At 40.9% G+C, this 27,500-nt stretch overlaps 5 protein-coding genes across 6 annotated transcripts; 3 read left to right on the top strand and 2 right to left on the bottom strand.

Moving 5' to 3' along the window:
* The first annotated feature begins 1,276 nt into the window (after window positions 1-1,276).
* On the top strand, window positions 1,277-7,687 carry LOC140273563 (ras-related C3 botulinum toxin substrate 1-like). The gene is made up of 6 exons (XM_072369173.1): window positions 1,277-1,618; window positions 3,033-3,104; window positions 3,585-3,702; window positions 3,921-3,983; window positions 5,291-5,450; window positions 5,572-7,687. The coding sequence occupies exons 1-6, from the start codon at window positions 1,584-1,586 to the stop codon at window positions 5,700-5,702; spliced, it is 579 nt and encodes a 192-aa protein (XP_072225274.1). The 5' UTR covers window positions 1,277-1,583; the 3' UTR covers window positions 5,703-7,687.
* A 611-nt stretch (window positions 7,688-8,298) lies between these two features.
* On the bottom strand, window positions 8,299-10,761 carry whr1 (winged helix repair factor 1). The gene is made up of 7 exons (XM_072369172.1): window positions 10,624-10,761; window positions 10,224-10,319; window positions 9,994-10,136; window positions 9,673-9,908; window positions 9,422-9,519; window positions 9,136-9,283; window positions 8,299-8,882 (listed from the first exon to the last, which is right to left on the bottom strand). The coding sequence occupies exons 2-7, from the start codon at window positions 10,315-10,317 to the stop codon at window positions 8,837-8,839; spliced, it is 765 nt and encodes a 254-aa protein (XP_072225273.1). The 5' UTR covers window positions 10,318-10,319; window positions 10,624-10,761; the 3' UTR covers window positions 8,299-8,836.
* Window positions 10,762-10,797: 36 nt separating this feature from the next.
* dxo (decapping exoribonuclease) lies at window positions 10,798-14,368 on the top strand. Of its 2 annotated transcripts, none has more exons than XM_072369170.1 (7): window positions 10,798-10,956; window positions 11,594-12,165; window positions 12,307-12,533; window positions 13,199-13,418; window positions 13,504-13,639; window positions 13,748-13,842; window positions 13,920-14,368. In XM_072369170.1, exons 2-7 carry the CDS (start codon window positions 11,711-11,713, stop codon window positions 14,065-14,067), a joined length of 1,281 nt encoding a protein of 426 aa, XP_072225271.1. In that variant the 5' UTR covers window positions 10,798-10,956; window positions 11,594-11,710; the 3' UTR covers window positions 14,068-14,368. The 2 variants fall into 2 exon arrangements, with proteins under 2 accessions (XP_072225271.1, XP_072225270.1); XM_072369169.1 differs by lacking the exon at window positions 10,798-10,956 and adding an exon at window positions 11,444-11,516 and having other exon boundaries at window positions 11,637-12,165.
* slc25a17l (solute carrier family 25 member 17-like) lies at window positions 14,145-18,922 on the bottom strand. Its single transcript, XM_072369171.1, has 9 exons — window positions 18,581-18,922; window positions 18,305-18,365; window positions 17,718-17,784; window positions 17,436-17,590; window positions 16,947-17,063; window positions 16,685-16,830; window positions 16,406-16,501; window positions 16,034-16,110; window positions 14,145-15,948 (listed from the first exon to the last, which is right to left on the bottom strand). The coding sequence occupies exons 1-9, from the start codon at window positions 18,653-18,655 to the stop codon at window positions 15,801-15,803; spliced, it is 942 nt and encodes a 313-aa protein (XP_072225272.1). The 5' UTR covers window positions 18,656-18,922; the 3' UTR covers window positions 14,145-15,800.
* A 2,415-nt stretch (window positions 18,923-21,337) lies between these two features.
* Window positions 21,338-25,779, top strand: anks4b (ankyrin repeat and sterile alpha motif domain containing 4B). Its single transcript, XM_072368632.1, has 2 exons — window positions 21,338-21,685; window positions 24,231-25,779. The coding sequence occupies exons 1-2, from the start codon at window positions 21,525-21,527 to the stop codon at window positions 25,363-25,365; spliced, it is 1,296 nt and encodes a 431-aa protein (XP_072224733.1). The 5' UTR covers window positions 21,338-21,524; the 3' UTR covers window positions 25,366-25,779.
* The last annotated feature ends 1,721 nt before the right edge of the window (window positions 25,780-27,500 follow it).

Here is a 27,500-nt window from a genome sequence, read left to right as displayed (position 1 = left end):
GACTGATAACGGTGCGACACGCGGAAGTAGACATGAACCGTAGATTACAAAACCCTGAGTTTAGACTCTCAGGAACTGTCGTTTACTGACTTTTAAGACTACAAACTGGAAGGAAAAAACAAGTAAATGAACTACAATACATCTGTATTCAACCACATTAAATAATGTTTTTATTTTTCATAAGTTTTTATTTTTATTTATTTATTTTATTGATATATATAAATAAAAAAATATATCTGGATATCAGTCGACGACCAGACAATAACACCAATGCAACATTAAGGCCTTTCCCATCAGCTGTTGGCATGGCGACACATAGGGGTTGCTAAACGGGAAGTTAAACGAACAATTAGCAACTATGCAGCAACTCACCTGTAATCTGACATTAAACATCATCGAGGCGACCAGGTAGATATAGGGAAATACAGTACAGTATTTATAGGCATGACAAATGTTTTGATTTGGCACATACATCAAAATTGGATCAAAGTAGTAAACAATGCTTCAATGACAAATTCCCAATCAAATCTCACCAGAATCCAAGCCTCAAGCCAAATGTTTTTGCTCTGTCATGCAATGTTCCATAAGTCAAAGTGTTAAAAAACTTAACAAACACGAGCAAAACTTGAGGATAACTGGTATGGCATATCTCCATCATAAAGCAAAAGCAATGGTCTATTTGACTGTGAGCTAAGCAGTTAATCAGGCTACAGCAGTCATTACAGTCATATGTATTTTACAGTGCCTCTGAAAATGTGAAATCATGTAAGGGTTATGTTGGACAATTTTACCCCTCTGATAATCAGGAGGTACTTATTTCACCTTTGCTTCTATACAAAGGAATGCAGGTATACCCAGACATAAACCACATTTTCTTTGACATAACGCAAAACATTAAACTTTATGATACAATAAGACGCATCAATAAATGACAGCGCGTCCCCGGTTCCAAACGCACTGCCTGCAAGATAAAGCTCAGGAAAAATATCCCACGACACAAATTCCACAGTAATCGGTGAGGAGCGTAAAGCTAACGTCACTTCCTCAATCAGTGTCACACCTAAATTAACCGTCTACTTTTTTCACATATTGTTGTAATTCTTTTGTTTATTTTCACAGTCTTGTTTTCTACATTTCCTCTTCAACAACTAACCCCACGAAACACTTTAATTCACATTCTAACAGGAGAAAAACGATGAATTGCCCAGCTGCTTGTTTTCAGCGTCTGTGGGCGTATCAGCCCGGTGCACCGGATGCTCCATCTGCTGGTGGCTGACTTCATTTTCTTTTTCCTCAGGGGTGGTGGCCGCTGTTTTGCTCCATAGCTCTCAGAGCAGCTCACGAAAGCATGGGAATGTTGCTAGAGAATTTCTGAGTAAACTTGACTTAAAGTGCGACATAAGTTGCTGTAAGTTTCTCACACGCTGTTCCACGTCTGAGGAGTTTTGCTGTAGCGCCAAAGGTCGTTAACAGGAGGCTGTTGGAACGTTTCACCAGCGAGCAGTTCCGGACAAAGGAAAAGAGACTTGAGCTAACGTTAGCTGGCTCTGGGGCTAACTTAGCATTCCTCTAGCTGCGGCGCAATGCAGGCCATAAAGTGTGTGGTTGTCGGAGACGGGTAAGTCAACATAATTGAGCTGATTATAAATTAGGGCCTCCCTGTTGTTGTTTAACGACAAAGCGCAATGTTAGCTGAAATGCTGTCACCAGACTAGCTAACGATTAAACATTTAGCTTTTCGTTTGTTAAAACGGGGAAAGTTAGCTCCCAAGCTTTAACTACCTGTTAATCACTGCGACTTGGACGTTGTAAACTAGTGTACTGTTTCCCTGGTATGACTTGCTCACTATTGTTTTTTCCCCCTGCTACAATCAAATGTTGTGTTACAATGTAGCTAGTGTGTAGTTGGGTGGCTAATCTTTCACATAGGTTTCCCACACATTGGTGAGTCAGTCAGTCATCAGAAGGCAATTATATATCCTTCCTAGCCACACATTAACTTCGAGGTTGACAACAAAATCGGAGCAAATGAGGATTTTGGAATGGCTACTACATGTGTCCGTTGAGAATTGTTAGTTGCTGTCTAATACACTATTGGATTGACGCGGGGCGTGTTTCCACTTCCCCACTAGTTCAAATAAAATCTGGTTTTGTCTGCAGCACTTTAAAACAGGATTAACACATGAGCCAACACTCACGGTCAGATGCGTAATAATATGTGGGAGGTTAACACGCTTATAATTTCTTGTGCTGGGTGTGGTGGATACCACAGCAGCAGAGTCATTCATGGGCCTCTGGTTTAAGTTGCATTTTTCTTCTCTTTTCTTATTTTCGATTTAGAATAAGAGGAACCTTGCAGTGGACAGAGTTTACTGTAAGGTGTCTGTTTAGGCTACATAGCTTATTTTCCAAGATAAGTGTCAGCTTTAGCATGAACACTTGGAAAAAAGAATGGTTAGTTCAGGATTTAATGATGAATTGTTTAAGATCAAACAAACTATTGTGGTGAATGACTTACTTGTATTGGTTCATTCCTTCTGTGCACTATCACAGCTAAAGTATTGGCATTCATGCCTTTGACCGCCACCCTTTTGCTGCACATCTCAAATTCTTTGCCATCTCCTTTTTCACTGAGCTGAAAAATCTTTCCACAGCAATTCCTCGGTGCACCTAAATTCAAATTTTATGTCAAACGCTTCTCATTAAAATTCAGTCGGATAAAGATTGAAAAGTTCCATGCTGTGAGTTGAACAGTTGGCAAGATGAAATCATAGCAAAACATGGGGGTGTAAATAATGGCATGACATTTGTTAGTTCCCTCCCGCTGTTTTTTTATACATGAGTGTCAACTATTTAAAAACAAATAGCACCAGTGTAATTTTTTTTGATGGGCCTAATCATATTTCTGTTTTGTTTTTATCAATATGTGATGGCCTTTTTGCCTCTGACCAGTATGTCAAGTCACCCATAATGGCTTCTTATTTGTTTTTGTTTTTCATTAAAACTGAACTGAAGTCTCTTCTCTCTTCCAGTGCGGTGGGTAAGACCTGTCTGCTCATCAGCTACACCACCAATGCCTTTCCTGGAGAGTACATTCCCACAGTGTGAGTATCCGAGACTGCAGTGCAGTGTGTACTTATTTATTTATGACAGCCTGACTGTCCGTCATCTGCCTCCACCCTCATCTCTTATACAGCCGGTGCATGATCGAAGTGACATCTTGCGCTTCAGTTGTTTTTATAGCTGAAAATCCGCTTGCTTGTGTGCTTGAGGTCACAATCTCTACTCGAGATCATAATTAAGATTCAGGGAAACGGGTTTTACTGGAAGTTATGAGGAAAGCCTGCCTCTTATCTGAGTCTCGGTCAGCTGTTTTGATCTTAGTCATTGTGATGTGGACTGACTGATAAACAAGACAAATTCCAAAATTGATTTTCAAGGGAGACGTCCATTAAGGATGTGATTTCCTCTTTGATACTTTGTGTGCTGATTTCATGCCATATCTTATATCAGTTACAACATATCATCAGTTCATATTTAGACTGGTGGGTTTGGCTCATTTGTTTGTCCTTGCGTCTTGCCAGATTCGACAACTACTCTGCAAATGTTATGGTGGATGGGAAGCCAGTGAACCTGGGTCTTTGGGATACAGCAGGACAAGAAGACTATGACAGACTCCGCCCACTTTCCTACCCACAAACGGTACAACAAAACAACCCTGTCAGATATTGATGTATTATATATTACTTCTCAAGGTCCATAAATAATCCATTTGGAACGTCTGGGTTAAGAAAATGAATGAGGAAGTTTGTAAGAAATAAAAACAACACACCTTGGTGAGCGCAGGATTTTTGTCTGATGTTCTTAACAGGAAGTGAATGTCAGGAGCTCTGATTGCTTTGTGTTCTTTGTCTTACCAGGATGTGTTCCTCATCTGCTTTTCGCTTGTGAGTCCTGCCTCGTTTGAAAACGTCCGTGCCAAGGTGAGTAGAGCCTGTGCAGGAAACACTGAAGGCTGTAAGGACATCAGCGTTGATCAATTTCACGACATGAGGGGAAGCAATAAAACATTTCTTTTCCAATTAGCTGTCCAACGTAGCTGGGATACAAGTTTGCTCTGGTTACCCTGGTCGAGTTGCTCTTATTTTAGTACCATGAAAATGTCTGGCTTTGTGTCATTTCAGCAGTACTCACCAGCCCCATGTGGTTTTGGACAGAAACCCAATTAAACACACACCTAACCAATAAACTTAGGAAAAAAACGCTGCCACATTTTCTCAAGGATCGTTATGCAGGAAACTTTCCGTTTATAGTTGATGAATCTACTGGTAGTCTCAAAGTTAATGTTTAAAAACCCAACCCTCTCAGCTGAGAAGTAGATTATTTATGAATTTTCTCTGTTCAACATCAAACACAGTATTGACCACAAAATGAGTCTTAATATTCACAATGTGTGACATCACAAAATGTTGCACACTTTGCTTCGAGCTCATCACACATGAACTAGATATATTGTGCATGAACTGAAGACAGCGGGGCTGCAACAGTATCAGTACATCAACATTTTTTCTTTGTCACGCTGGACTAGAACAAATCGTGAAATGTAACCATATTCGGGGATGTTTGATCACTCCCATTTGTTACATATCTCACATACATTTTTTTAACGTGTTGGTTTGAGAATCGGGTCACTTAAAAAGAGCCAAATGAAAGATGAAGTTGCTACTGAGTGACCTTTATAGCTCGATGGCATTTTCACAGTTTTGAACTGAAACTGTTACATAAATGTCATTCTGGTTTGTGGAAAAAGGGTTGTTTTTTTTTACAGCAACTATGACGAAGACTTCAGATAAATCTCGATTTGAATCTTTATTTATCCAGTATGTTCACACAGTCAAAGACGCTGGCATGGAGTCTGACGTCTCTGTGTATTTCGACAGTACTTTTGAGAGACGTGTACTTAGACACATGGATCACATGATTGCTTGTATGCGAGGGGAATTTTTCTTGGTGATAAACCCACAGGAAATTATTATCTGACTCTGCAGTTCCCCTCAGCTCTATAGAGTAGTCCGTGTGGGTTTTGTTTATAGCTCCCAGCTGTACTGCTACTTTGGTGTTAGTTCTCACATTTGACAGAAAAGGGTGTTTACCAACAAAAGCAATTGTCATATTATTCTGTAATAGAAATAATGAGTTTTAGCCCTACAGTTTGCAGCTTTTTTGTGCTGAACACACAGATAGATGTGGGAAGTTACACATCCAACGTATCAATGCTGTCCCTTTGCAGTGGTACCCAGAGGTGAGACACCACTGTCCCAACACTCCCATTATCCTGGTGGGCACCAAGCTGGATCTGAGAGATGATAAGGACACAATGGAAAAGCTAAAGGAGAAGAAGCTTTCTCCCATAACCTATCCCCAAGGCTTGGCCATGGCCAAAGAGATTGGTAACAGCGGCACTGAGTTCTTATTGACACCTCCTGAGTTGCATTTATTCTCTGTAATTTTAGAAAGGAAACGAATTCCCAGAAATAAACCTGCAGTTTTTATTCCATGTGCCTCCTTCAGGTTCTGTCAAGTACCTGGAGTGCTCAGCCCTGACTCAGCGTGGCCTTAAAACAGTGTTCGACGAGGCCATCCGGGCCGTCCTGTGCCCTCCACCCGTCAAGAAGAAGGGCAAGAAGTGCAGTCTCCTCTAAGACTTCCTGCAGTGGAGCGCTTACAGAGGAGCACGACCGCGAGGGGTGAGGGTGGCTAAAGTTACAAGAGAAACACACCAATATACACACAAAAACATTGTACTTCAGAGTCTGTCCTTCCATATGTGTAGCTACAGCCGTTTTCATGAAAAATTCAACATCGAGTCACATTTAAGAGAAGGGTTTGGACTATGAAAGACCCTAGTTCTATGTATACTGTATAGACAAAACTATGAATTTCTTGAGGCCTTCTAAAATGGATTGGATGCTTTGTAAAATGGACTGTGGAATGTCTTCAGCTTATGCTTCCACTTGTGGTCCACCTTTTTTTTTTTCTTTTTTTTTTTTTTCGTTTACAGTCTTGGTTGTTTTGAAGAAATATTGCCAAATATTCTGCACACATACAGTAGCCGAGAAGACCGTCTGTCTGTTCTGTCGTCTCAGATCTTCATAATTAGACGTGACAGCTTGCTGTTGTGACCCGCTGTTTGTTCAGCTCCCGATCAACGTTTTTTTTGTTTTGTTTTGTTTTTTTTCAGTTTCTTTTTACGAAGGCAGTCGCGTCTTCCCACTGTCAACAAGGAACATGAAATAACCGTCTGTGAAATTCTTATTGCCTCAAATGACTGTTCATGTACTATAACCTCTTTGCCAGTAGTTTGTTTTCAGTCCTAGAATGATTCACGATGCCTAAATCATACTGAAAATTCAGTCTGGGAAAAGATCTGCTGACACCAACAGTGCTATTAATCCCTGAGATATTTAAAGGATCCAGTATTTTCTGCATTTGATCCAATTGGACTGGTCAGGTGTATGTTTATTTTTGCAATATTTCCCTTGATGTGTCTCAACTGTAAAGCTGCCCGCAAATGCAAAGCTGAAAACTTGACTACATATTGGAACAGAAATGTTCAGATGTTTTGGTGATGGGGAACAAGAGCACCTTTAAAGCTCTGTGGGCATTTATCAGATACCTTTTTGTGCAGCACATTTAACTCTTTTTCTTTCTTTTTTTTTTTTTTAAAAAGAAACCTTTTTTTAGCATCACTACTGGCTACTACGAAATATCACTAACGCCGTTTTTACACACAAACACCGGAGATGTTGAAGAGAACGTGTAGACTATTCGATCCGGTCACTTTCCTTAGCTGCTGGAGATGCTCTGTCCCAGCCGGTAATGCAGGGGGGGGGGTGGTGGCTGCAGGGGGAACTGGTGTCTAGATTGCGCTGGAGGCAGCACGTGATGCAGAATTTATGCTGTGGACGTTGTGTTGAGAATAGCAGATGAGGCTCCTAATTAGTGCTGCACGTATCCACGATAGCAGGGAGCGAGCGGAAAGTAGTACGCAGGTCAGCGGACACACACACACACACACACACACACACACACGGGCGCTCACTTGCACTCCGGTTGAAGGGGCTGGGTGGTAAATGTCAGCGAAGTCACACGACACTGCACAACATCTCATTTCAGGACTCCAGTGCGTGTGTGTGAAAGCGGTTAAAGAGGAGCATCTATACCTGCTAACAACAGTAACAAAGCTACTGTCTGTTATGATGTAGTATAGCGTACTCATCTTTTTGTTATAATCGTGATTTGACTATTTTGTATCTCTCTTCACAGAAGTTACACTTTCACTGTATTGTTTAACTAACACTATGAATATCTTGTTTATTACCTCCTCAGTTAACGCTACCTTAATCTCCTTACAAGCCTAGCTTTTTGTAATTAATGCTGATAGCATGTCTGTGCATCATATACTGAAAACTAAGATTAGAATTGCTACAGTTATATATATTTTTTTTTTTGCCTATTTACAAAATGTATTTGAACTACTAGATCAGGGGTTAAGTACATGTTGCTCATCGGTATTGTACTCAGACATCAAGCTGTGCTTTTATTCAAGCCAATGTTGTGACTCTTTTAGTTTTATGGATAAAAGCTATTGTCACTTTTTGAGAAAGCCAATAAATTCATGTAAAAACACGTTTTCTTCATTTCTTGCCATTTGTCGGACTAAAATGCAATCCCAGTCCTCTCTTGTGCCTCCTGCTGACTTTATTGAACCGTAAAATGATGGTTTACCACTCTTTTCCGGATGATTATTATGGCTAGTTGTGTAACAGCACTGGCTGCTATGGTTACTATTCGATTTAACACCCGACGGTTTACAGTAAATTCAGTGTTCTGACTGCAGAGCAGCGGGAAAGGAGGCACTTCAACTTTTAAGTTGTTTTTAACCCGACTTCAGATGTGGGAAAACATGTTAATGTGACATAATACAATTTTACAGCACCACAAACCACACAAGCACTTAACTGAATCAGCTGCTCTCTAAACATCATTTTTAGGTTTCATAAAGCCAAATGTCACAGTAGGACAGATTTATATGGTGGCAATAGTTTTCTGTCAGCACTCCAAAGTTGCTACTTACACAAATAATGAAGTTACAGTAGTTTAAATTGTCCAATCGCATTAAGGAATTATGAGCGTCATTACATTGGTTTTAAAAATTGGTCTGAAAAGACTCGTGGGCCTTTTGAACTCTACATCGGCCAACCGCTACCCTGAAATGAGAGAGAGCTGCGCTTCACCCAGGACCAAACGGGATGTAACGTTTATTCAAAATTTATTTAGTTACAATTCGTTTCATATGAAGGATATCAGTGAAACAGTGTCTCCTCTTCCCTGACTCGACAACAGAAATTACAATCTGTCAAAAAAAAAAAAAAAAAAAAAAGCAATCGCAGATCTAACAAACATGACAGACTCGCTCCCACTGTAACAGATCTCAAACCAGTGTCACCCCACCCAGAGAACTTTGATTCAATGATAGAGATCCAATAATAATAGATCAAAGTGGAATCTTAGCAGATCTGCAAAATATTGTTTTATTTTTTTTCCAACAAATCATTTTCATTCATGTCTCTTTCAAAACCGTCACATTTGATGAACCAAAACCCAACAAGGTGTGGTCGGGAAAATTGACAACTCATGAACCCACATGGGGTTTGTAACACATCTGGCACAGACTATACATCCGAGACCAAACGCTTTCCACTGCCTTCGCTCGCTTCTGTTGTGCATTTCTCATCTTCAGGTGCTCAGTGACTGACGTGAGCCTCGAAACGGGTCAAGAATCCACAAATCGCAACATTGTTCCTGAAGTTGTAGGTATGCTAGAAAGAAGGGAAAAAAATACATGAAGCATTCAGTAAAGCAGAGCAGAGTGTAGGAGTATCCCATCATATGTAAAGCCATTCAGATTAATTCATGTATACAAGTTAAAAGGAATCGGCAGATCAGTACATGTAGTTAAATCCTAATTGTGTCTCCAAGATGAAGTGAACTGCTTCTAACATTTTAACAATAACCAGTTACTCAACCAAGATGAGCATAAGAGCCGTTTTCATTTAAGGGTGAAAAAGGTACCTTTCTACCAGCTCCGCACCAACAATGTCATGGATGTGGTATTTCATGTCGAACTTAATATGGGAAGTCGTCCGCCGCTCCTCTAATTCTGCCTTTAAGACTTGGCTATATTTAGACTTCTTCACCATGCCGAGCACAGCTTTACGGCCTAACAGGAAGAGTGATCCAAGTTAGAAAAGGAAAAAAGAAAAAAAAAAAAACACTCCTACAATTTATCACATGTATATCAGAGGTTAATGTGACACAATAAAGACAAAGCGTTGGCACGAGTAATACGAACACCAACCTTTTATAAAGTGCTTGGTGAATTTTCCAGAGTTGGGAATAGAGAGCCACCAGCTTCCTGCATCCCTCACAGTCAGGACCCCTGACTTTACCAGCTGCCTGGGTGGCGAGAAAATAAAGCATGTGCTGATGTTTGAAATTGTGCCAAGGCAAGCCTGAAGTTTCACCTCAAAAGTAAAGATTCCGTTTTGGATTAAACTCCCAATATCTGCTGTGGCATTTTACAAAGCACTAGATTTGGTTCTTTCGTACGTTATCTCCGAGTCTGTGAAGAGAAACTCCCTCAGCATCTTGTCTTTGCTGAAGCTCAGGTCTGTGCACGAGGACACCACTTTCTCCAGGAACTTCTCCACTGTCGCCCGTGTCACTTTTCCCTCCTCTCCCGCCAGGACCTTGGCCTTGTAGTCCGAAGCGAAAAGGAGGCCAAAAGCTTCTGCGTCGAATCCAAGCTGGAACAGCAGCAGCTCTCCATGCTCGCGCAGTTTACTCTGTTTGCCAAAGGAATATTGCATTTAATTTTAAAAGAAAAACGCTTAAAAACACAACATTTACAACACTTAGGAGCAATCTTACGACTTCTTTGTCCACCAAAGTCTTGTCATTGTGTATACTGTACAGCTGGTGTTTCAGGACAATTTGAGGCAAGGCATCATTGAAGAGCTTTCTGGGAAACAGCGTCATGAGGTACTCCAGTGTGGATCTAATGTCAGCTGGCCCTTTCAGAAGAAGAAATAGGCATTTGTGAAGTCAACACATTTTGATTTCAACAAAATTACCAATACCCTTTAAGGACAAACGCCTACCATCTTCAACGTTCACAGCGCCAAACCTTTCTGTGCCATTTCTCCTTTTCTTCACCTTGAAAGTGTCTGAAATAAGTGCCCGTTTCCTGTTCATGCCTGCAGCAGAAATTATAGCAGATAAGTCTCTGCTTTCACAATGAATCTGTTCTACTCGTCAGCTAGCTAGAAAGACACAAAACAAGACTCCCCCGGTGAGATTGAATGCATTAGTTTGAAAATGACACATTATTCACCTCCTCACTCTTGACGACTTCAGCTGAAATATTTTGTTTACGTATTATTTTCAGGGATAATTCTTTGTTTGGAAACGGTTTAGTCTTACCAATGCTAATAGCGCTAGCTAATGTAAGTTCCTGTTAAAATATTTGGTAAAGCGCTTAAAAAAAAAAAAAAACATTACCTGGTAGTTATGGGCAAGAATAATTATTTTTTACATGATTTGCTTCCACCCGGCATCAAGTGCTTCTTCTTCTTTTCTCTTACGAATAACTTTAAAGCGTCTTCTTTAAACGATGACTTAGAGGGAGAAATAATTTAAAGGAAGTTTCACGACTGCCCCCTGGCGGATTGGAGAAACTAAACGCGGAAGTTACGTCAAGTTTGTTGTTAGCATGAGACTCTAGTTAGCACCCCGCTAGTGAAACAAAACACGTTTACGGTTTTTCTCTCACCATCACATGTCCATTTTCCTATAAACCAGAAAGTAACAGCGCATGTGTGCGTTCACCAAGAGGTAGGTCTTCTTTTATTTATCGATCGTTTTTATATTGGAAAAAGAAACTCACAAGAAAGGTAAACCTAATAGCTAAAGACAATGTAAACATCACACCGCTTCACCTATACAGTATGAATGTGTATGCACTCCAAATCTGCATTTTCAGTCAAATAAAATAATTTGATTAAACAAATTAAAGTGCATTTTAATCAAAAGTAAAAAGAAAATTTGAAAGAAAAAACAGAATAGATGTGTTCCTTTTTATGAGATTCCGTCTCAGTCATTGTACATATAAGCTCTGCCGTTCTTTCTAAAATTTGAGAAATGTTTGCGCAGCCATTCGTGCCATAGCAGACAAACAAAGCAGTTCACTTAAATTACACTCAGAAGCACAAATAAAAACATGCATTCCTCAGCACAGCCTCGGAGGAAGGTATTGCATTGCCAGTTCTGACTGCAGCTCAAGGACCTTTTCTCCTTGTAGGGTGTGCAGTAAAGATCTACAACACAGACGTGGATGTATTTGACATCAGTGGATTAATTTGCCCCATCCTCCTGTGACTTAGGACACTGATTGAGTAAATCTTTTATTCCGTTGAAAATATTAAACACAATTTTGCCTCTAATTGTGGTTGTTTGACTGACTTTCCTACAGAAGTGACAGTTGGAAGTAGCAGCATAAATAACTGCAACCACAGAAGACCACAGCTGACAAGAACTTCTGAATCCGCAGCGTCATCAGTTTGTCTCGTTGCTCGGTTCAACTGTAGGAATGCACCGCCACAGATCCCGCAGTCCGACGTCCAGCTACCACCACCAACAGTCAGCCGACAGACCGAAAAGAGAGGACGGCAGAAGAAATCACAGTGACAGAAAACACTTTAGTCCCACAAACCACCATCGGCGTCATTCTGAGTCAGCACCACTGACCTCTCAGGTTTTAAGCACCAGGAGGGAGCTTTATGAGAAAGACTTTCCCCTGTACAAACAGCCTGTGGAGGTGGGATGTTTCTCCCTGGACTCTCAGCGTAGATTTTTCAATGACAGCAGGCAGTTGAGATACTATGTGGAACCCGACAAAAGTCCTAATTTTGACCTGAGGGATGGGTACAAGGACCGCTACGTAAGGAGAGACGAAAATGTGAAGGAGAAGCTGGACCACATTCTCAGGTGGATCGTAGCCAACAGATCAAAGCTCAAATCAAGGGTGAGCGCAAGCTCATCATGGTGAGTGCATCCATTAGTTTAACGCTGCTTCTTTTTTTCACATCTCGATCAGCAAATCTACCCAACACTGTCTTACACATGCATTACGTTGGGATGTGTGTCCTCTCATTTCCACAACCTCTGAACCTCTGCTCCTCCCAGTGCTTTAGATGTCGACTTTGTGACATGGCGGGGTCATCTGACCAAGCTGCTGACCACTCCTTACGAGACAAAGGAGGGCTGGTTGTTAGCTGTCACCAGGTTCAACGGCACGCTTTACATCAGTGAGGTGGAAACGGAAACTGCTCGCTGGGAACGGGAGCACCGCACCGAGAGGAACAAAGAGATGATGTACTGGGGATACAAGTTTGAGCAGTATACATGCGCAGGTTGGTTGGTCTGTTCAACAGTATCTCTTCTTTGCTTATATTTTGATTTAAACCTTTGTGATCGTCCATAGTTTATAACTGCCATACGTCAGCTTAGCTATGGTATAGCTTAAGTGTAGCCCATTAAAACACATTTGTTTTCATATTATCGAGTTAATTTCTGTTGGGAATAGAAAGCTACAGATGGGATGTACGTAACGAATGGGACTCCAATTCACAAACTGAACAACATTTCTAAAACATTGTTTGTCACTGGATTCCCAAACACATCCACAAACGCCCCCTTCTGTGAGGGCTCTGTTAATGTTGGACGATGCACAACTTTTTGTGCAGGATATGCTGCGATCCAGACGACTTCTTTGTCAGGGAAGGCCTTTCTTATTCCAGCAAGACAACGAGTAACCACATTCTTCACATAATCCCGGTTAACGAACACTTACAGCCTGGTAAAAGAGAGAGTGAATGCTATACCCGTAACCCACGGAAATTATTTGGGAAAATGCAATAAAAAAAAGCAGCAAAAATCCTGAATCAAGCAAGAATGACAAATCATTTGGCTCTTGAAAAATGTTTAGAGCTTTTTGCTTTCCTAACTGGTTTTGTGGCGCAGCACATAAAGTGATAAACGGATGCGATAAGGTTCCACCTTTGTCCTTTACCTGCAGAAACCGCCCACAGCTTACCCGACCCCGGCGGAGTGGTTAACACCAACGAGGCCTTTTGCACTGTGGTTCAGACTCGACTCGCAGATCACAAACTTCTTTTCTCTGGCGAGGTGGATTGTCGGGACAAAGATCCCAGCGCTCCCCCTCCTCCCGCCTGTTACGTGGAGCTGAAGACCTCTGTTGAGATCTGCACGCCCAAACAGCGCAGCAGCTTCCACAGGTGGGGCGACACGGCGAAATGTGACATTTCAAACCCATTTATGGTGCGTTTGCATGGCTACTGAAGAGTTTCCCCGTTTCATCAGGTTCAAATTGCTCAAGTGGTGGGCCCAGTCGTTTCTCCCCGGAGTCCCTCGTGTCGTGGCAGGATTTAAGGATCACGACGGAGTCGTCGTTTCCGTGGAGACATTTCTCATCTCGAAGATTTCGCAACTCATAAAGGTTCCTAGTTTGGAAACTTTACGCATTTCGTCAGGGTAGCAATTCAACTTGAGAAAAACCTAACATTAGCAGATGAACACGCCTGTAAACTTGTGTCCTTTTTCACAGAACGAAGACAATTGCTGGAAGCCAACAGTTTGTATGAACTTCTGCTGCGATTTCCTGTCCTTTGTGAAGTGTATAGCCACTGAGGACAGTCATAGGTGAGTAGTAACAAACTGCTCTTTAGTTCAAATAAGCACACGCTGAAATCGCTCTTAATTAAATGCTTCCCTTTCAGTGTGGTGTACCTGTTCTCCTGGGAGCCCCGCAGAGATGTGACCTATTCCGTCCACAGGGATTCACAATATTCCTTCTTGCCACGCTGGTACATCGAGGAGATGACCAGTAGTCAAGACTCTCACCATCAGCACCAATTCAAAACATGAACATCTGCAACTTGAGGCGTGTGGAAATGCTGACATGTGATGAGAACTTTTTCAGTGACTGTAAATAAAAACAGTCGTTTTTTTGCTACTATTCCTACAACTTTATTGTCCTCTAGTTTTAAAAATAATTTAGATCCCAAAACAGGTGAATTCAAAAAAAAAGAAGAAGTTAAAAACGCATGTTAAAAACAATCTTAATCCGAATAAGTGAAGATGACATCAATGACAAGTTGAACAGTTACAAAAGATTTTGATGTAAACAAGTTCCATCGATTTGTAATGAAATAAATAAGACAGTAACCAACATCTGTGCTCTTATAACTATCATCCACATGTTTCACTGCTTCTATTGTTGTTTAAAATTAAGACGCGCTCACAAGATTTCACAAACGAACGCCCTCAAATGCAACGGAGCTCCATCTGGTTAGAGGAGTTTCTTTTTTTCTTTTTTTTTTTTTTGTCAGCAGGACTCAGACAAAAACTGCCAGGCGGATTTCTCATGAAGCCTGGTGAAGGCAGAGGACGAGCTCGCTGAACTGTAACACCGATACGTGCGTTACGCAGAGGTTTTCCGTGGTGCAGAACAGCGAGCCGTTCGCCTCATTAGCAGCCTCTGCAAATGCCCTTGGATTTGGTAAAACCAACAAGGTGCTCGTATTAGACAAAAGCCCAAAGAACAGCCTGAAGGCTTTAAGCTCTTAAGTGTAACTCTTCAGTTTAACAGCAAGAAAAGGCGTGAATTGCCCCCAAAAAGTATTACAGTCAACATGAACTACAGGAAAGGACACTAAAGGAAGACACCTGTGTGGCACAATGTGCGTACAGTAAAGTGATCATTACAATATTTAAGACAGAAGACAACTCAGTGTGTAAAGTTGTCCACAGTTCCTGAGCTTTTAGGCACTTAAGACTTGCTGCACTATTTGCACACATGTAGCCGTTACTGTCAAATTCAGTGCAGAGATTTCCATTTGTTTTATATTCATTTTAGCTTTATATAAAATGTATTTGTTAAAATCATGGCCTGGTGGCCTAGTTAAAGGCAACACTTAAATATCGTTATTTTCGGTTAGAATAAAAGGCCCTGATGTTTAGGTGAAAGCTTGACGTTTGAAGTGTATTTAGTCTATATGGTGGTGAGACGGTGATGTCAGAGTCAGTTACATGAAAGAAGTTTTTTCGCATGACCAAATGTCCGCAGTGTGTGTTGGAAAACACCACATCAAGACTCATCATAACTTCTTCATATAATGAAGAGCGATGAATGAACGGCGATACTCAGCAGTGGGAGGGTTTCCTCTCGATTTCAAACGTGAGAATCGGTACCATCAACACTGCAGCAGACCGGGAGAACAGCTCTACCAACGCTTTTCTCTTTGTACGAATCAAGCAACTTACATCAGGTTGTTTTAATTTAGCAGTGAGATACGATTTAAAGCCTCTGTTTTTATCAGTGTGCACAAATAAAAGCTGTCTAGTGTTCATTTTTTTCAAAGTGGTGCCCCGTCAGTTCGGTCTTCTGTGCACTACTTTGAATTTATGACTACAGCAGACAGGGAAGAAACAGAAAAGACAGACTTGTGTAGAAAAGTTCAAACCCAGTTGCAAATATCAAACCCACCTCTGGTCATAAACGTTTAGAGCAAGCCTGGAAAACAGTACATACACAATTAGCCGGGACCAATTAAATCTGATGAGTGCACGAGTGCTGCACTGCATTCAGGTGTCCGACCTCAGCGCTTCAGTTTCTTGTTCAGGCCCATGACTTTGAAGGTGGCAGCAGTGATCTTCTCATAAACGACAAACATGAGGGCAGCCGTCAGCACCGTCTGCAGCAGCTTGGCCTCCAGGCCTTTGTACAAACCGAGGAAACCGTGCTTCCTATAACAAACAGAGCGGGCGTGTTTAATGAATATTGGGGCATCCTGCTTACGGTGACCGTGGCTTCGTCAACGGCCGCACTCACTCGATCCTGTCCATGAAGAGGGTGAAGATGTTGGAGAGGTTCCCCATCACACCGCGCCTGCCGGTGTACTGGCCAAACTGATGAAGAAGCAAGCTGAGGGTCACGATACTGAAATTTAACATTACCTCCTTTTCTTTAATTACTGCGGCAAATAGTTAATTTTTTGCAAATAAGCGTCATCCAGTGTAACAATAAATATAAATAATTTTGAGCAGATCCAATCCATTATCACTTGTTTTTTCTATGAGGTTCGCTGACCAGATTAAAAGCTAAAGCTCCATTAGCCTCATCCTTTCACACTGCTTTATGTTAAGTACTGACACTTTTTTGGAAACAAGAACATTAAGACAAGACGTTACATAAATGATTTACCCTCAGGATGGCCTGAACTGTCTGGAGAGGGTATGTTGCCGTGGTAGCGATGGCCTTGGCAAGGGCTCCAATGAGAAAGATCTCGGCTGATGATATCTGCGTCAGGAGATAAAGAAGCAACTGTGTTTTCAGTTGTTTGAGCATAATGTGTCGTTAAAGCGGAGCAAAATTAAAGAAGTACGGTTCTGAAATGAGGGGGATAAATGGAATTCTGCCTGCTCTCATCAGCTTTGATGATGTAACATTATACACAAGAGAGCATTTCTTGTTTCTACTCACGCTTCTCCCTCCTTTGCCTGCCTTCCTCTTCATGGCTTCATAAATCGTGAACTGCACAGCCGGGTTGAGGACGAGGATGAGAGACGGCAGAGTGCTGCTCCACAGAGTTCCCACCCCCTCGTTGGCAATGATCTGCGAGAAAGCATCTGAAAGAGGGAAGCCCAGATCAAGCAAGGTTTCGCAACTGCAAACCAACAACAAGAACAAAAAAAAAAATCAATGTTTTAAATGCACATTGAAAATGTTGATATACACCACACACCAAATATGCCTCTGTACTGGGTCTGGTGGAGGTCTTCATTCCTGAACTTCACCCCCTGCAGCTTCAGTCGAGTGTTGACCACCCACATGGGCGTGGTCAGGAGAACATTTGCCACACCTGCACGGACAACAGATTTTACAATTTTTCAAAAGGCATTTCTAAAGACAGCTTTATTCAGTCTACGAAGCAGTTATTCAATAAGAGAAGGTTCTGCGACCGTTCTTTGGATTTCAGCGGGTCTGATGGGAGGATTTGCTGCGGGCGACTCATTGCAAACAGAATATGGAATAATTTAACATATAGTTTTGGATCTTTTGTTGGATAAAGCACATTCACAGACTTCCTCCCACTTGAAAAAAAACAGTCAAATAATTACAAGTTATTTTGAATACTACAGGACAAAAAAAGAATGTACATATTACACATTTAGAGAGTTTTTTCTGAACTCAGCATCCTTTGTACTTGTCGATTTTTACCGTGTGCCTTTACCTGCTACAATCCCCATCAGCAGATCTTTGCCAGGTCTGGATTTGCCTGGTCCAGCTGCCGCCGCCCTTTTCAATGTATTGAAGGTGTAGAAGTAGACAAAGTTGGAGCAGCAGAGGCTGGAGATGACAGGGAACCAGCCTCTGTAGAGAGACAGACTGGGAGAAACAATGGAGAGCAACATGTCTGTTATGTGTCGACGCAACACAGTTTCATCCCTGTACCTACCTTAAATAATTCATAAGACTGTCTTAAACGGAGGGGGAACAAATAAACAAAACTTACAAGCCTTCTTCCTTTGCAATCTCAGCCAGAATGACAGGGGTCGAGTTAGACTTTCGATTCTCGTCCACTGAAAGACAAACACAAAAGTAGCAAAGGTCAAGGATCAAACCCTGTGTACTGGAATGTTACAGAGCAACTTAACAACTTCACACATGAAGATCAGCTTACTGGACACAAGGAGAATTACTCCAAGGCAACAGGGCCAGTGTTATCTCCACTTGTACTTCAACCTTGAAATTTGCAACCATGGTCCTACATAATAGTGTCGTTTCGGTCGTAACACAACGCTGAGCACCTGGCGGAGGACAAGCACCCTCATATACCTCATATTGTGAACTTGAATATAAGTTCTATACAATGGCTACATAAGAAGTGCACACACACTTAAAACAGGATAAACTGGAATTAACGACGTAAAAAAAATACATATATATTTTCAGCATAATCATTTCTGACCAGGTCTCCACACTTTTGTCAGAGTGTAATGTTGGACTAGTTTCCATCTGTGGAACAGAGTTGAAGTTGCTCTTTAATGAAGTAAAGATGCACAGTGGTCTCTGTCCAACATTGTAGCACCTCCAACTCACCCTGCAGTCTGCTTTTGGCCGTGTCCAGAGGAAAGAAGACGGTCATGGCTGTAACACTCCCCTACAGCACAATACATGGCAACATTTTAATGTACAATGACATCTACTAATGATTGGCAAAGACACCGAAATGCTCTGTCATTACCCTTTATCATTTCATGGGTGGCTTTTCAACGCCATAATGTTACATCAAACAGTAAACGTCGAATGAAATTAAGCACACGCAAATAAAAGTTATATCCAGTTGTCTCCGTTAAGCACTTAAACTCTACTCACCATGGCACCTGCCACCGCATGAACCAGCGTCTCGTAAGACAGAAGGCCGACAGCCGAGCCACCGTTGTCGGGCATCTCTGCAGGATCTCCCGGTCAAACCGCACAAACTCGAAGCCGGGAAGTAACCGCGGAGCGACCCCAGGGAGGACAGCTGGTGGTCGGTCCGGTTTGTCAAGTAGTGGAAATAGTAGGGGAATAACAAGACAAAATGTTCTCAACTACAACTTCATGCTGTTTTTAAGACGGAGAGCCGGCCAGGAAGAGAAAGCAAAGCAGCAAAAATCGTGGGGCGATGTTTCGCCTGACAGCCTCCGCTGATTGGTGGAACCAAGTTTACGAGTCTTCTTCTTCTTCTATTATTATTTCGTCTTCTTTCTTTTTTTTTTTCTTTTTAGGGAGCGTAAAATGACGACTTCGGCCACCTACTGGATTGGAGGATGGCATACGCCGTTGGTTATCCTATATTTTTAATCTATCTCTGAAAAACTCAACCTCTTTGGCAAGCTCCTTTATCATCAAACTGTTGTTTACTGGGTTAATCATTTGTAGGCTCCTATTGAGTTATTTCAAATCCAGAATGGGATGTTACATCACCTCTGTACAGTGAAAACTTTTACCTGTTATACATTTGTAAAATTTACAGATAATCTATTAAACTTGCATTTGAAATGGCTCCTTTTTATTTAATATTTTTCAAGTGAAAATCCCACTAACCAAGCAAGAGTTTTCGATTCAAAATTTTTGCTGTGAGTAAGCACTGATTTCTGTCTTTTAATCTAAGTCCGCTCCATTTAGGTGCTACCACAGCTCAAATGTCAACGCAAGAAAAACCAAACACCTATGTGACCCCATATCATTCTCTTTGTTTTCTGTCTTTAAAATGCAGTGAACGGGTGAACATGTGATTGATCTCCTACTATAATAGAGGAACGATAGAACCGATACAGTCTCAGACACAGTTCATTTATAGATTTTGATCCTGACAAAGATTACACATCATTATTCAGATCAAGGGATCTTACAGATACCAGCCTAAATTTGGGAAGTCCTGGACAGCGTTCTGACAAGATCAGGCACAAGTAAAGTCCTACATTTAGGCACTGTCATTGTACTGTGATCATACCAGCTGCAGCCTCGTGTTGGTCTATTTGAAATAAGGTTAGTATTGCTCAAAAGAAGTGGCTGCATATAGGGGCAGGTGGTGATTGACCTAAAAGAAAAGTAAAAACATTAAAAACAGTAACTGAATATAATAATAAATGCATGAACATTTGAAAGATATCAGTTACTTCATCTAGTTAATTTCTTTCCTTTTAAGTTCACTGTATCCGTGTGTATCCCATCCTCTGCAGCTGCAAATCTCAAACATGGATTCATCTGTAAGCTGAGCTGTTTTCCTGTCCTCTATTGTCCTCTGAGAAAGTGTTTGGCCTTGATTCATCTCCTGTAATTTTGCACGGTGAAATGTTCTCAACCTCTTGACAGTTTTTATTGTACAGGATTTCGAAGTCTTGTGCTCTTTATTTACCAAATTGTTTGTCTGTTGAAATAAAAGCTTGCTGTATTCATCCTTTTGTGTTGTAGCATTCGATTTGCCTGACGATACTTTGGATACAACTGATCTTGTATTTGTAAGGCGTTTTAGACACGCATCGCAGCCCCACAGAAACATTTAGTCATGACTGGATCCAGAAAAAGCCCCTCATTGCTTAAAAAAGCGAAAACCATTTTAATTTAATTTCGGACTAAAGCCTCTGATGAGAAAATGAAATCATTGGTAGGACATGAGTCAAATTTGAAGGCTTACCCAGAAATAGAGCAGAACCTGAAAATAATTTGCTTCAATTTACATGTCTGTTACTGTTTTGTGTTTTTTTGTTGCTAACTAATGTAAAAAATTGTTGTTATTTTCAATTTAAATGAGGATATGATAGATATGATAAACCATCATAATGAGCAAGCTGGACAACATTGCCATACATTCACTGAGGTCATCGTTTTACTGCAACTGTATTTCATTTATTGCATTTATACACCTAATATCATATTATGTCAAATCAATATTCAAAGATTTAACATGATAGTTAGAAGTAGTTTTTTAAAGTTGGGAAGCAATCTATGTTTTTAATGGTAGTTTGAGTTTTGCTTTGCTTTGTTTTTATGCAATTTTAATCGCCCATCTTTTGATCAGTTTGTTTGTTCCTCAGAAACAAGACAAGCAACCACATCTCGTTTTTCTACCCCGTTCGTATTGTCTTTTGTGCATAAATATATGTACACCCCACCCCACCACCTTATTTTACAGTTGCTGCAGTGACACGATTTATAAAACAATTTATTGGGTACAGCAGTTGAGAGTTACACAGTCATGCTGTAAAAAAAAAAAAAAAAAAGAAAGAAAAAAAAAAATTCCACCTTCACATAAATACAGTAGATAACATACAATATGACAAAAACAAACAGGAAACAGTGAAAGTATCATATGGACATGATTTTACTGGATGAAGTGTGGTTCATTTTACAGTTATGGTGAAATAACAGATACCAGCTACTTCAGTCACTGTTCATTTAACATTCGACATTTAATCGTGTTTTTCACAAGTTCTGAGTATTTTAAATCCTATCAACACACCAATCAGCTGTAGGATAACTGAATTCCCCCCTCAAATTCATTGAACTAGAAACACCACAGAGTGTCATAAGTCCTTTGGTACTGTGCTCACCGTCACAGCATGGACTTTCAGTTGCTGATGATAATGAGCTGTAGCAGGAAATTGTGCAGCTGACAGCAGTGAACTGGACTTTGCTTTTGTTTTATGGCTCTGAGCTGCTCACACGCCCAGTGATCACTTTGTTTGCTCAGATCTGTGGTTTTGTTGCTCATTTGACACTAGCGGGCTGACAAAAGAAGAGAAAGTAACAGGATCTTTTTCAGTTTTTAAAGATGTCTAGGTACCACAAAGCAGCGATAGACGGTTATGAAGATCTCTTGAAGGAGGCCACACGCAAGGACCTAAACACTGCGGATGAAGATGGCATGACTCCCACCTTGCTGGCTGCTTTTCATGGACACGTCAATGCTCTTCAGATCATATGCAGCAGAGAGTAAGTATGACCAACTCCCCTCAATCTCGTTTTGCTTGTATGCTTGATATAGCTGGACTTTTCCACTACTGTTATCATCATGCCGTAGTTATCTTCATATTTTCATTTACCAAAGAGAGCAAGCCACTTATTCATGATTCCCTTGACAAAAACAAATTATATTAAGATTTACACTGGAGCCCTAAATGTTGATAGAGCTAAAGTTATCATTACTGGACAGCAATTGTTTGTTTTGCTTTAGTTTTTAGAACTTCACCGCACTGTTAAAACCTAAAGCTTCCTTATTCTTTTTAGACTACTCTCTCCCGTGACGTGAGCCAAATGTTTAATCAGCCAAATCCATGCTGGAAAACAAAAGAGTCCTTTATCTATCCCCACCACCCCCACCTCCAGCCTTCGTTTGGCTTAACAACAGACTGTCTAAAATCTCACATGTGCCTCTGAGAAGATAACGAAGATATTTAACAGGGCGTAGCATGCAACAACTACAGGGCTAAAATTAACTGACGCCTTTCTGCTTTAACCATAACTAGCCTGGGTTGGGATTTATGACATTTGTTGCAGTACCACAGCAATCTCAACTTTTATTGTCCGCAATTGGCAAGGCTTTACAAAACATAGAAATAGAATAAGCCAAGCCAAGCTGTCAGAGTGCCATTTTTGATATTTTAAACTTGTTTGAATCATTTCAATGGAGGTTGCGAGGGGGCTGGAGCCTATCCCAGCTGCCATTGGGCAAGAGGCAGGCTACACCCGAGACAGGTCACCAGTCCATCGCAAGGCCACATAGAGGGAAATGAGAATGAACAACCATGCATGCTCACACGAGCACCTTGAGTCAATTTAGAGTCACCAATTAACTTAATATGCATGTTTTTGGATGGTGGGAGGAAGCTGGAGTACCCCGAGAGAACCCACGCATACAGGGGGGAGACCGTGCAAGCCTCACGCAGAAGGGGCCCCAGTCAGGACTGAAACCCTCTTGCTATGAGGTCACGGTGCTCACCACCGAACCACTGCGTGGCCAAAAATGAAATTCATCTCTTAAATGATCAGGTTGTTCCAGCTGGTGTACCACATTTCTTAAAGGGGTTTTTCAGGTGCTTTATTATTGATATCCACAGTAGAAACAGCTATTTAAGTTAACAACCATTTGAAAAATTAGTTAATTAAGTTAATCTTTTTCTCAACGTTCTGATTATCACTGTTTTTGGGTTAACTAATTAATTCAAGAAAGCTTTTGTTAAACTGAACATGTTATTTTGTTTTGAACTGAAATTCTGTATTTATAGGAAAATATTTCCATCATCGGACGATTGGTTTAAAAAGACCCACAAACGAATGACCAAATGAGCAGTATAGCCTTTGAAAATTTCCCTAATCAGCCACAACATTAAAGTTCCCTCCCTTGTATGTATAAAAACAAGGAAGTGAGAAATGCTCCAAAGAGGAGTCAAACTCGATCCTAATGGTAGTAAGTCATGTTTCACATTTTGCATCCAGAGAGCTGGAAATCAGATCAGTGCCTTTGGATTTTTTCATGTTCCGTCTGTCGTTCCTTTGTATTCCTGCTGGGTGGAGGACTGTTGCCATGGTGGCCGCAGTCTGGTCTGCAGCAATGATTTGGCAGGTGATACATAATATCCACATGAATGCCAGGGCTAAAGATTCTCCCATAAAACATGACAGTTTAACAGCAGTGTTATTCAATTCTGTATTCTTGTGGCTGATATGTGTAAGTAAGAAGTTCACTTAGTTATGCCATTACAGCAAAGGTATAATCCTATACATGTGTAACACAGGAAAAAGAACATACAAATAGCTTTTTCTTAGCTTTGCCAACTGGTTTTAATTAAACCCACGACAAACATTTTCAATATAACTCCAAATTATCTAATGTCTGACCACAAAAATGACAGAATAAACACAAAATCCAGAAACTATACACAGATTTACATATTGGATTTTTTCCATTTCCTATACTCTCAGGACCCTGCATTAAAACTGTACGTAGCTCCAGATTCAACACCTACAACAGTGACATTTTGTCTGATTTTCTACTTTTTCTTAATTACCAGTCCCCCCCACTGCAGTATATATTAGTGGTTACTCTATGTTGGTTATCTGCACTGGAAGCTCACCAATTACACATAATATTTTGCCTGCTTAAACCGTTCAAACTATGTAAGAACAATGCATTTTTTAACTGTCTCATGGAGGTGGACATTGAGGATAGTTGTTGAGCCACTGTGTACTGGCTATGATTTGACTTGCCTCGTGGTAACTCTGCAAAATGACCTTGTGCACCAGCATTAACACAATGTCTAAAAGCCTCCCCGTGTTGTATTAAAACAATTAAAGCTGTCTGTAAACAAGAAAAATCCACATTGCTATTCTGATTCTTAAAACTATAAGACAGATTAGCTTTTAAACCTAATGTGGCTTCAGCCAGCAAAACATTTTCAGCTTTGGAGCCTTAATGAGGATCTTTGTTCACATTTTGTACATAATTGTGTATTTCATTTCTTTCCTTGGTGTTATACAGAGGTGATCCCAACAGGAGTGACATCTGGGGAAACACACCACTGCACCATGCAGCAGCTAATGGCCACATGCACATCCTCAGTTTTCTGGTCAACTTTGGAGCCAACCTCTTCCCACTGGATAACGAATTCCACACAGCCATGGACGTTGCCGCTTCCCGTGGCCACATGGACTGCGTGCGCTTTCTTGATGACGCTGCGTCACAGCAGACCAATCAAAATCCGAAAAAGGTCGCAAACCTGAAGAAGGAGGCCCAGAAAGAGGCAGAAAGACGAGTGAAACTCTGTGAGAAGGTGAAGAAGAGACACCAGAGCAAGATGGATAAAATGTACCGTGGAGCAGGCAACACTGGGTCGGTCTCAGAGGCGAGCATGGCATCAGCATTCTCAAACGGTGGGACCATGACCGATGTCAGTGAGCAGTTCTCAAAGCTCATTTCCCCAGAAAAAACTGGCTCTCTTACAGCCAGGGTTAAAGGCACGCTACAGAAAAAGCTTGGGAAGAAAGACAAAGGCACACTGCAGCGACCGGGTGGAGATGGGAATGTCATCTTCTTCAAAAAGGAGAATGAAGGATCTGAGAAACCAGAGTTTCTGGGTGTCTTTAGTGAGCAAGACGAGAACATGTTAGATGAGCAAGAAATGGAAAGATTTGAAGATGACGATGACAGCGAAGAACCCGGCCAAGTCAAACAATCCATATTCAATCGGCCTGGCCTGGGTGGTCTGATTTTCATGAAGAAGATGAATCGGGAGTCAGAGGACGTTCCCAGTGGGAACAATGAAAGTCTTGGCTACCTTGTTCAGAATAATCTATTGGAGTCCGAGGAAGACGCTGCAGGCTTTGAGGATACCAGTGAGGCTGATCTGTGGGGTCAGGAAGATCTGGGATTGGATGACGATGAAGACGAAGAAAGTTCTTCTTTGGATGTCTTCTTATCCGCCATCTCCTTGCCAGAGTTTGCCCTTGCTTTCAAGAGAGAGCACCTGGACTTGGAGGCGCTTATGCTTTGCTCTGATGAAGACCTGAAAGGAATTCGCATTCAGCTAGGACCCAGGAAGAAGATCTTGGAAGCCGCTGCTCGAAGAAAGAAGGCAGTAGAGACTCCTGGCATCATGAAAGACAGCGGCTTGTAATCTGTTATCAGCAGCACAGTTTTAAACAGTTATTTATAATCGGTTGTAGAAAAACATTTTCTGTGTCTTTTGCAAAGAGAGATAACAGTTTGATTTTCTGTATGTGATCAAAATGATTAAGCAAACTAAATTCTCCAAAATAATTCCCACATCTTGATCATTGTACAACATAATTCATGCACATAATTATCTTCGGTAAGTCCAATCAAAGGCTGATGAGGTTCAACAAAGAGGGCTCAAGATAAATTTAGATTAAAAAGCGAAGAGATGCAAAGAAGAGCTGTTGTGGTTGAGAACTTGTGATTATTTATCACCATGAAAAATGCACAGGGTCATGGGCTGATTTGGTTGAGCTGCTGTGTGTTTTATCACACCTCTTCTTTAGAACACAATTGCCAAACAAATAAAACATGTTTGCACATGTCCATGTCCCTCAATCTTTCATGAATCATAATTAAGGTTTGATAAACTGAATTACTGTGTTCACTTTAGTTTTTTTTTTCTCACAAAACGACATCACCATATACGTTTCAAATATATGTCCTGACATTAATTGAGATCAATTTGTGCTGTTTCTGTTGTTATTTAGAAGATTAAAGGTGTTTTTTCATCCATTTATGGGTGCCTGGATTCGAGAAACTCTTGTGACAGTTTAATTTGTCAGAGCCTTACAGACCATATGACATATCTGTCCCTATTAGAAACATGACAGATACACAGCAGATATATTCAAAGTAATCCTTTCATTCTCACACAAACACTGTTGCTTTGTTCTTTAATTTCTCACAGTTTATATTTGATGCTATTCAGTTAGATTTGTCTCATCTTAAACTGATACCAAATGCAGACAAAATGAAGAATATGCTGTTTTCAAAACAGAAGGGAAAAGCCAGTAGTTCTCCCTTCTATTAGAGCCACACAAGGCACCCTCACCTCGTCAGATTTTTCATTGAACACCAGGAAATGGCTTGTTGCTGCCACGTCCTCATCCCCTATTGCTCATGGTGACATTATCTACAGGAACGCTTCTGTCGGTTCTCTACAGATGTTGAATGCGGTTTATCACCGAGCGCTGACGTTCATAACCGGCTGTAAACCCCTCACTCACGATTGCACTTTGTACTCTCTGGTCAACTGGACATTCTTTAATGCAGAGGCATTATATAATATAAGTTAATTTTCATTTGAATATAATTCCATTCTCATATAGTATCATTTAATTTACAAATCCCTCCCATCTTTGATCTTTTTTATTTTTTCTATTTGTCACACTGATAGAGCAACCATTGCCTTTGCTCCCAGTCCTTTGTTAGCTTTGGTGTTCCCTCAGTGCTTGCAGAGCTCGGCAAGAAAGACATTTGTCTAGTCTACTCCTTTGTCTTTGAACAGCCTACAACATGATATGGTTTATGTTCAGTTTGATTTCAGGAAGGAATTGTAGATTTATTTAGAGGAAAATAGAAATAATCTCACTGGAACTTTATTCCCATTTTAAGTAGTTTCCTGTGCTTTCACTTGGTACTTTTACTCAAACGTTATATATACTACACTGAAAATGATGTCAGTTTGTGACAAATATGTCACAATGTATGTTTGTTTTAAACAGGTTTCTCTGGAGAATGAGACCCCATGTCTAAGTGATGTTGCCCGTATAAATAAAGGTTAGTTAATACAAAGATAAATAGTTGGCGTTTGACATAAAATGCTCAGGTTGATTAAATACATATATAAAGGAGGCATAACACTAATGTATATGTGATCGTTAAGTAATGTATATCTATCATTACGGATCAAACGGAATAATCGGATTCCCAAAAACAAGTGGGCTTTGGGGTCTTCTGGTGTATGGGGACTAACAATGAGTAAAGCATAATTAAGTTAAATAAGAGACCAACAAGTGTCAAAATTGTGGGCGACCCCCTGTATGAAGTAAACACGAAGCAGGAAGTAACCTGAGGCGAAGCCTCTTGACAGGTCCATTGGATTGGATCGGAGACTGGTGAAAGTGGGAGAAATGCACTGCTACCATTGGTTAGTAGTCTCTGTGGGCGTTGGTGATTGGTTCTTAGGGTAAGGGAAGGCGGGTCTTTAGCCAAGGTTTATACGTTCGAGCACCAAGTACTTTAAAGTGGTGG

The sequence above is a fragment of the Leuresthes tenuis genome, unplaced genomic scaffold, assembly GCF_036924035.1.
Source record: "Leuresthes tenuis unplaced genomic scaffold, fLeuTen1.0.hap1 SCAF_17, whole genome shotgun sequence".
In the NCBI taxonomy this organism is placed as follows: Eukaryota; Metazoa; Chordata; class Actinopteri; order Atheriniformes; family Atherinopsidae; genus Leuresthes; species Leuresthes tenuis.
Note: the sequence above shows the minus strand (reverse complement) of the source record. Positions and strands in the feature narration are given on the sequence as shown.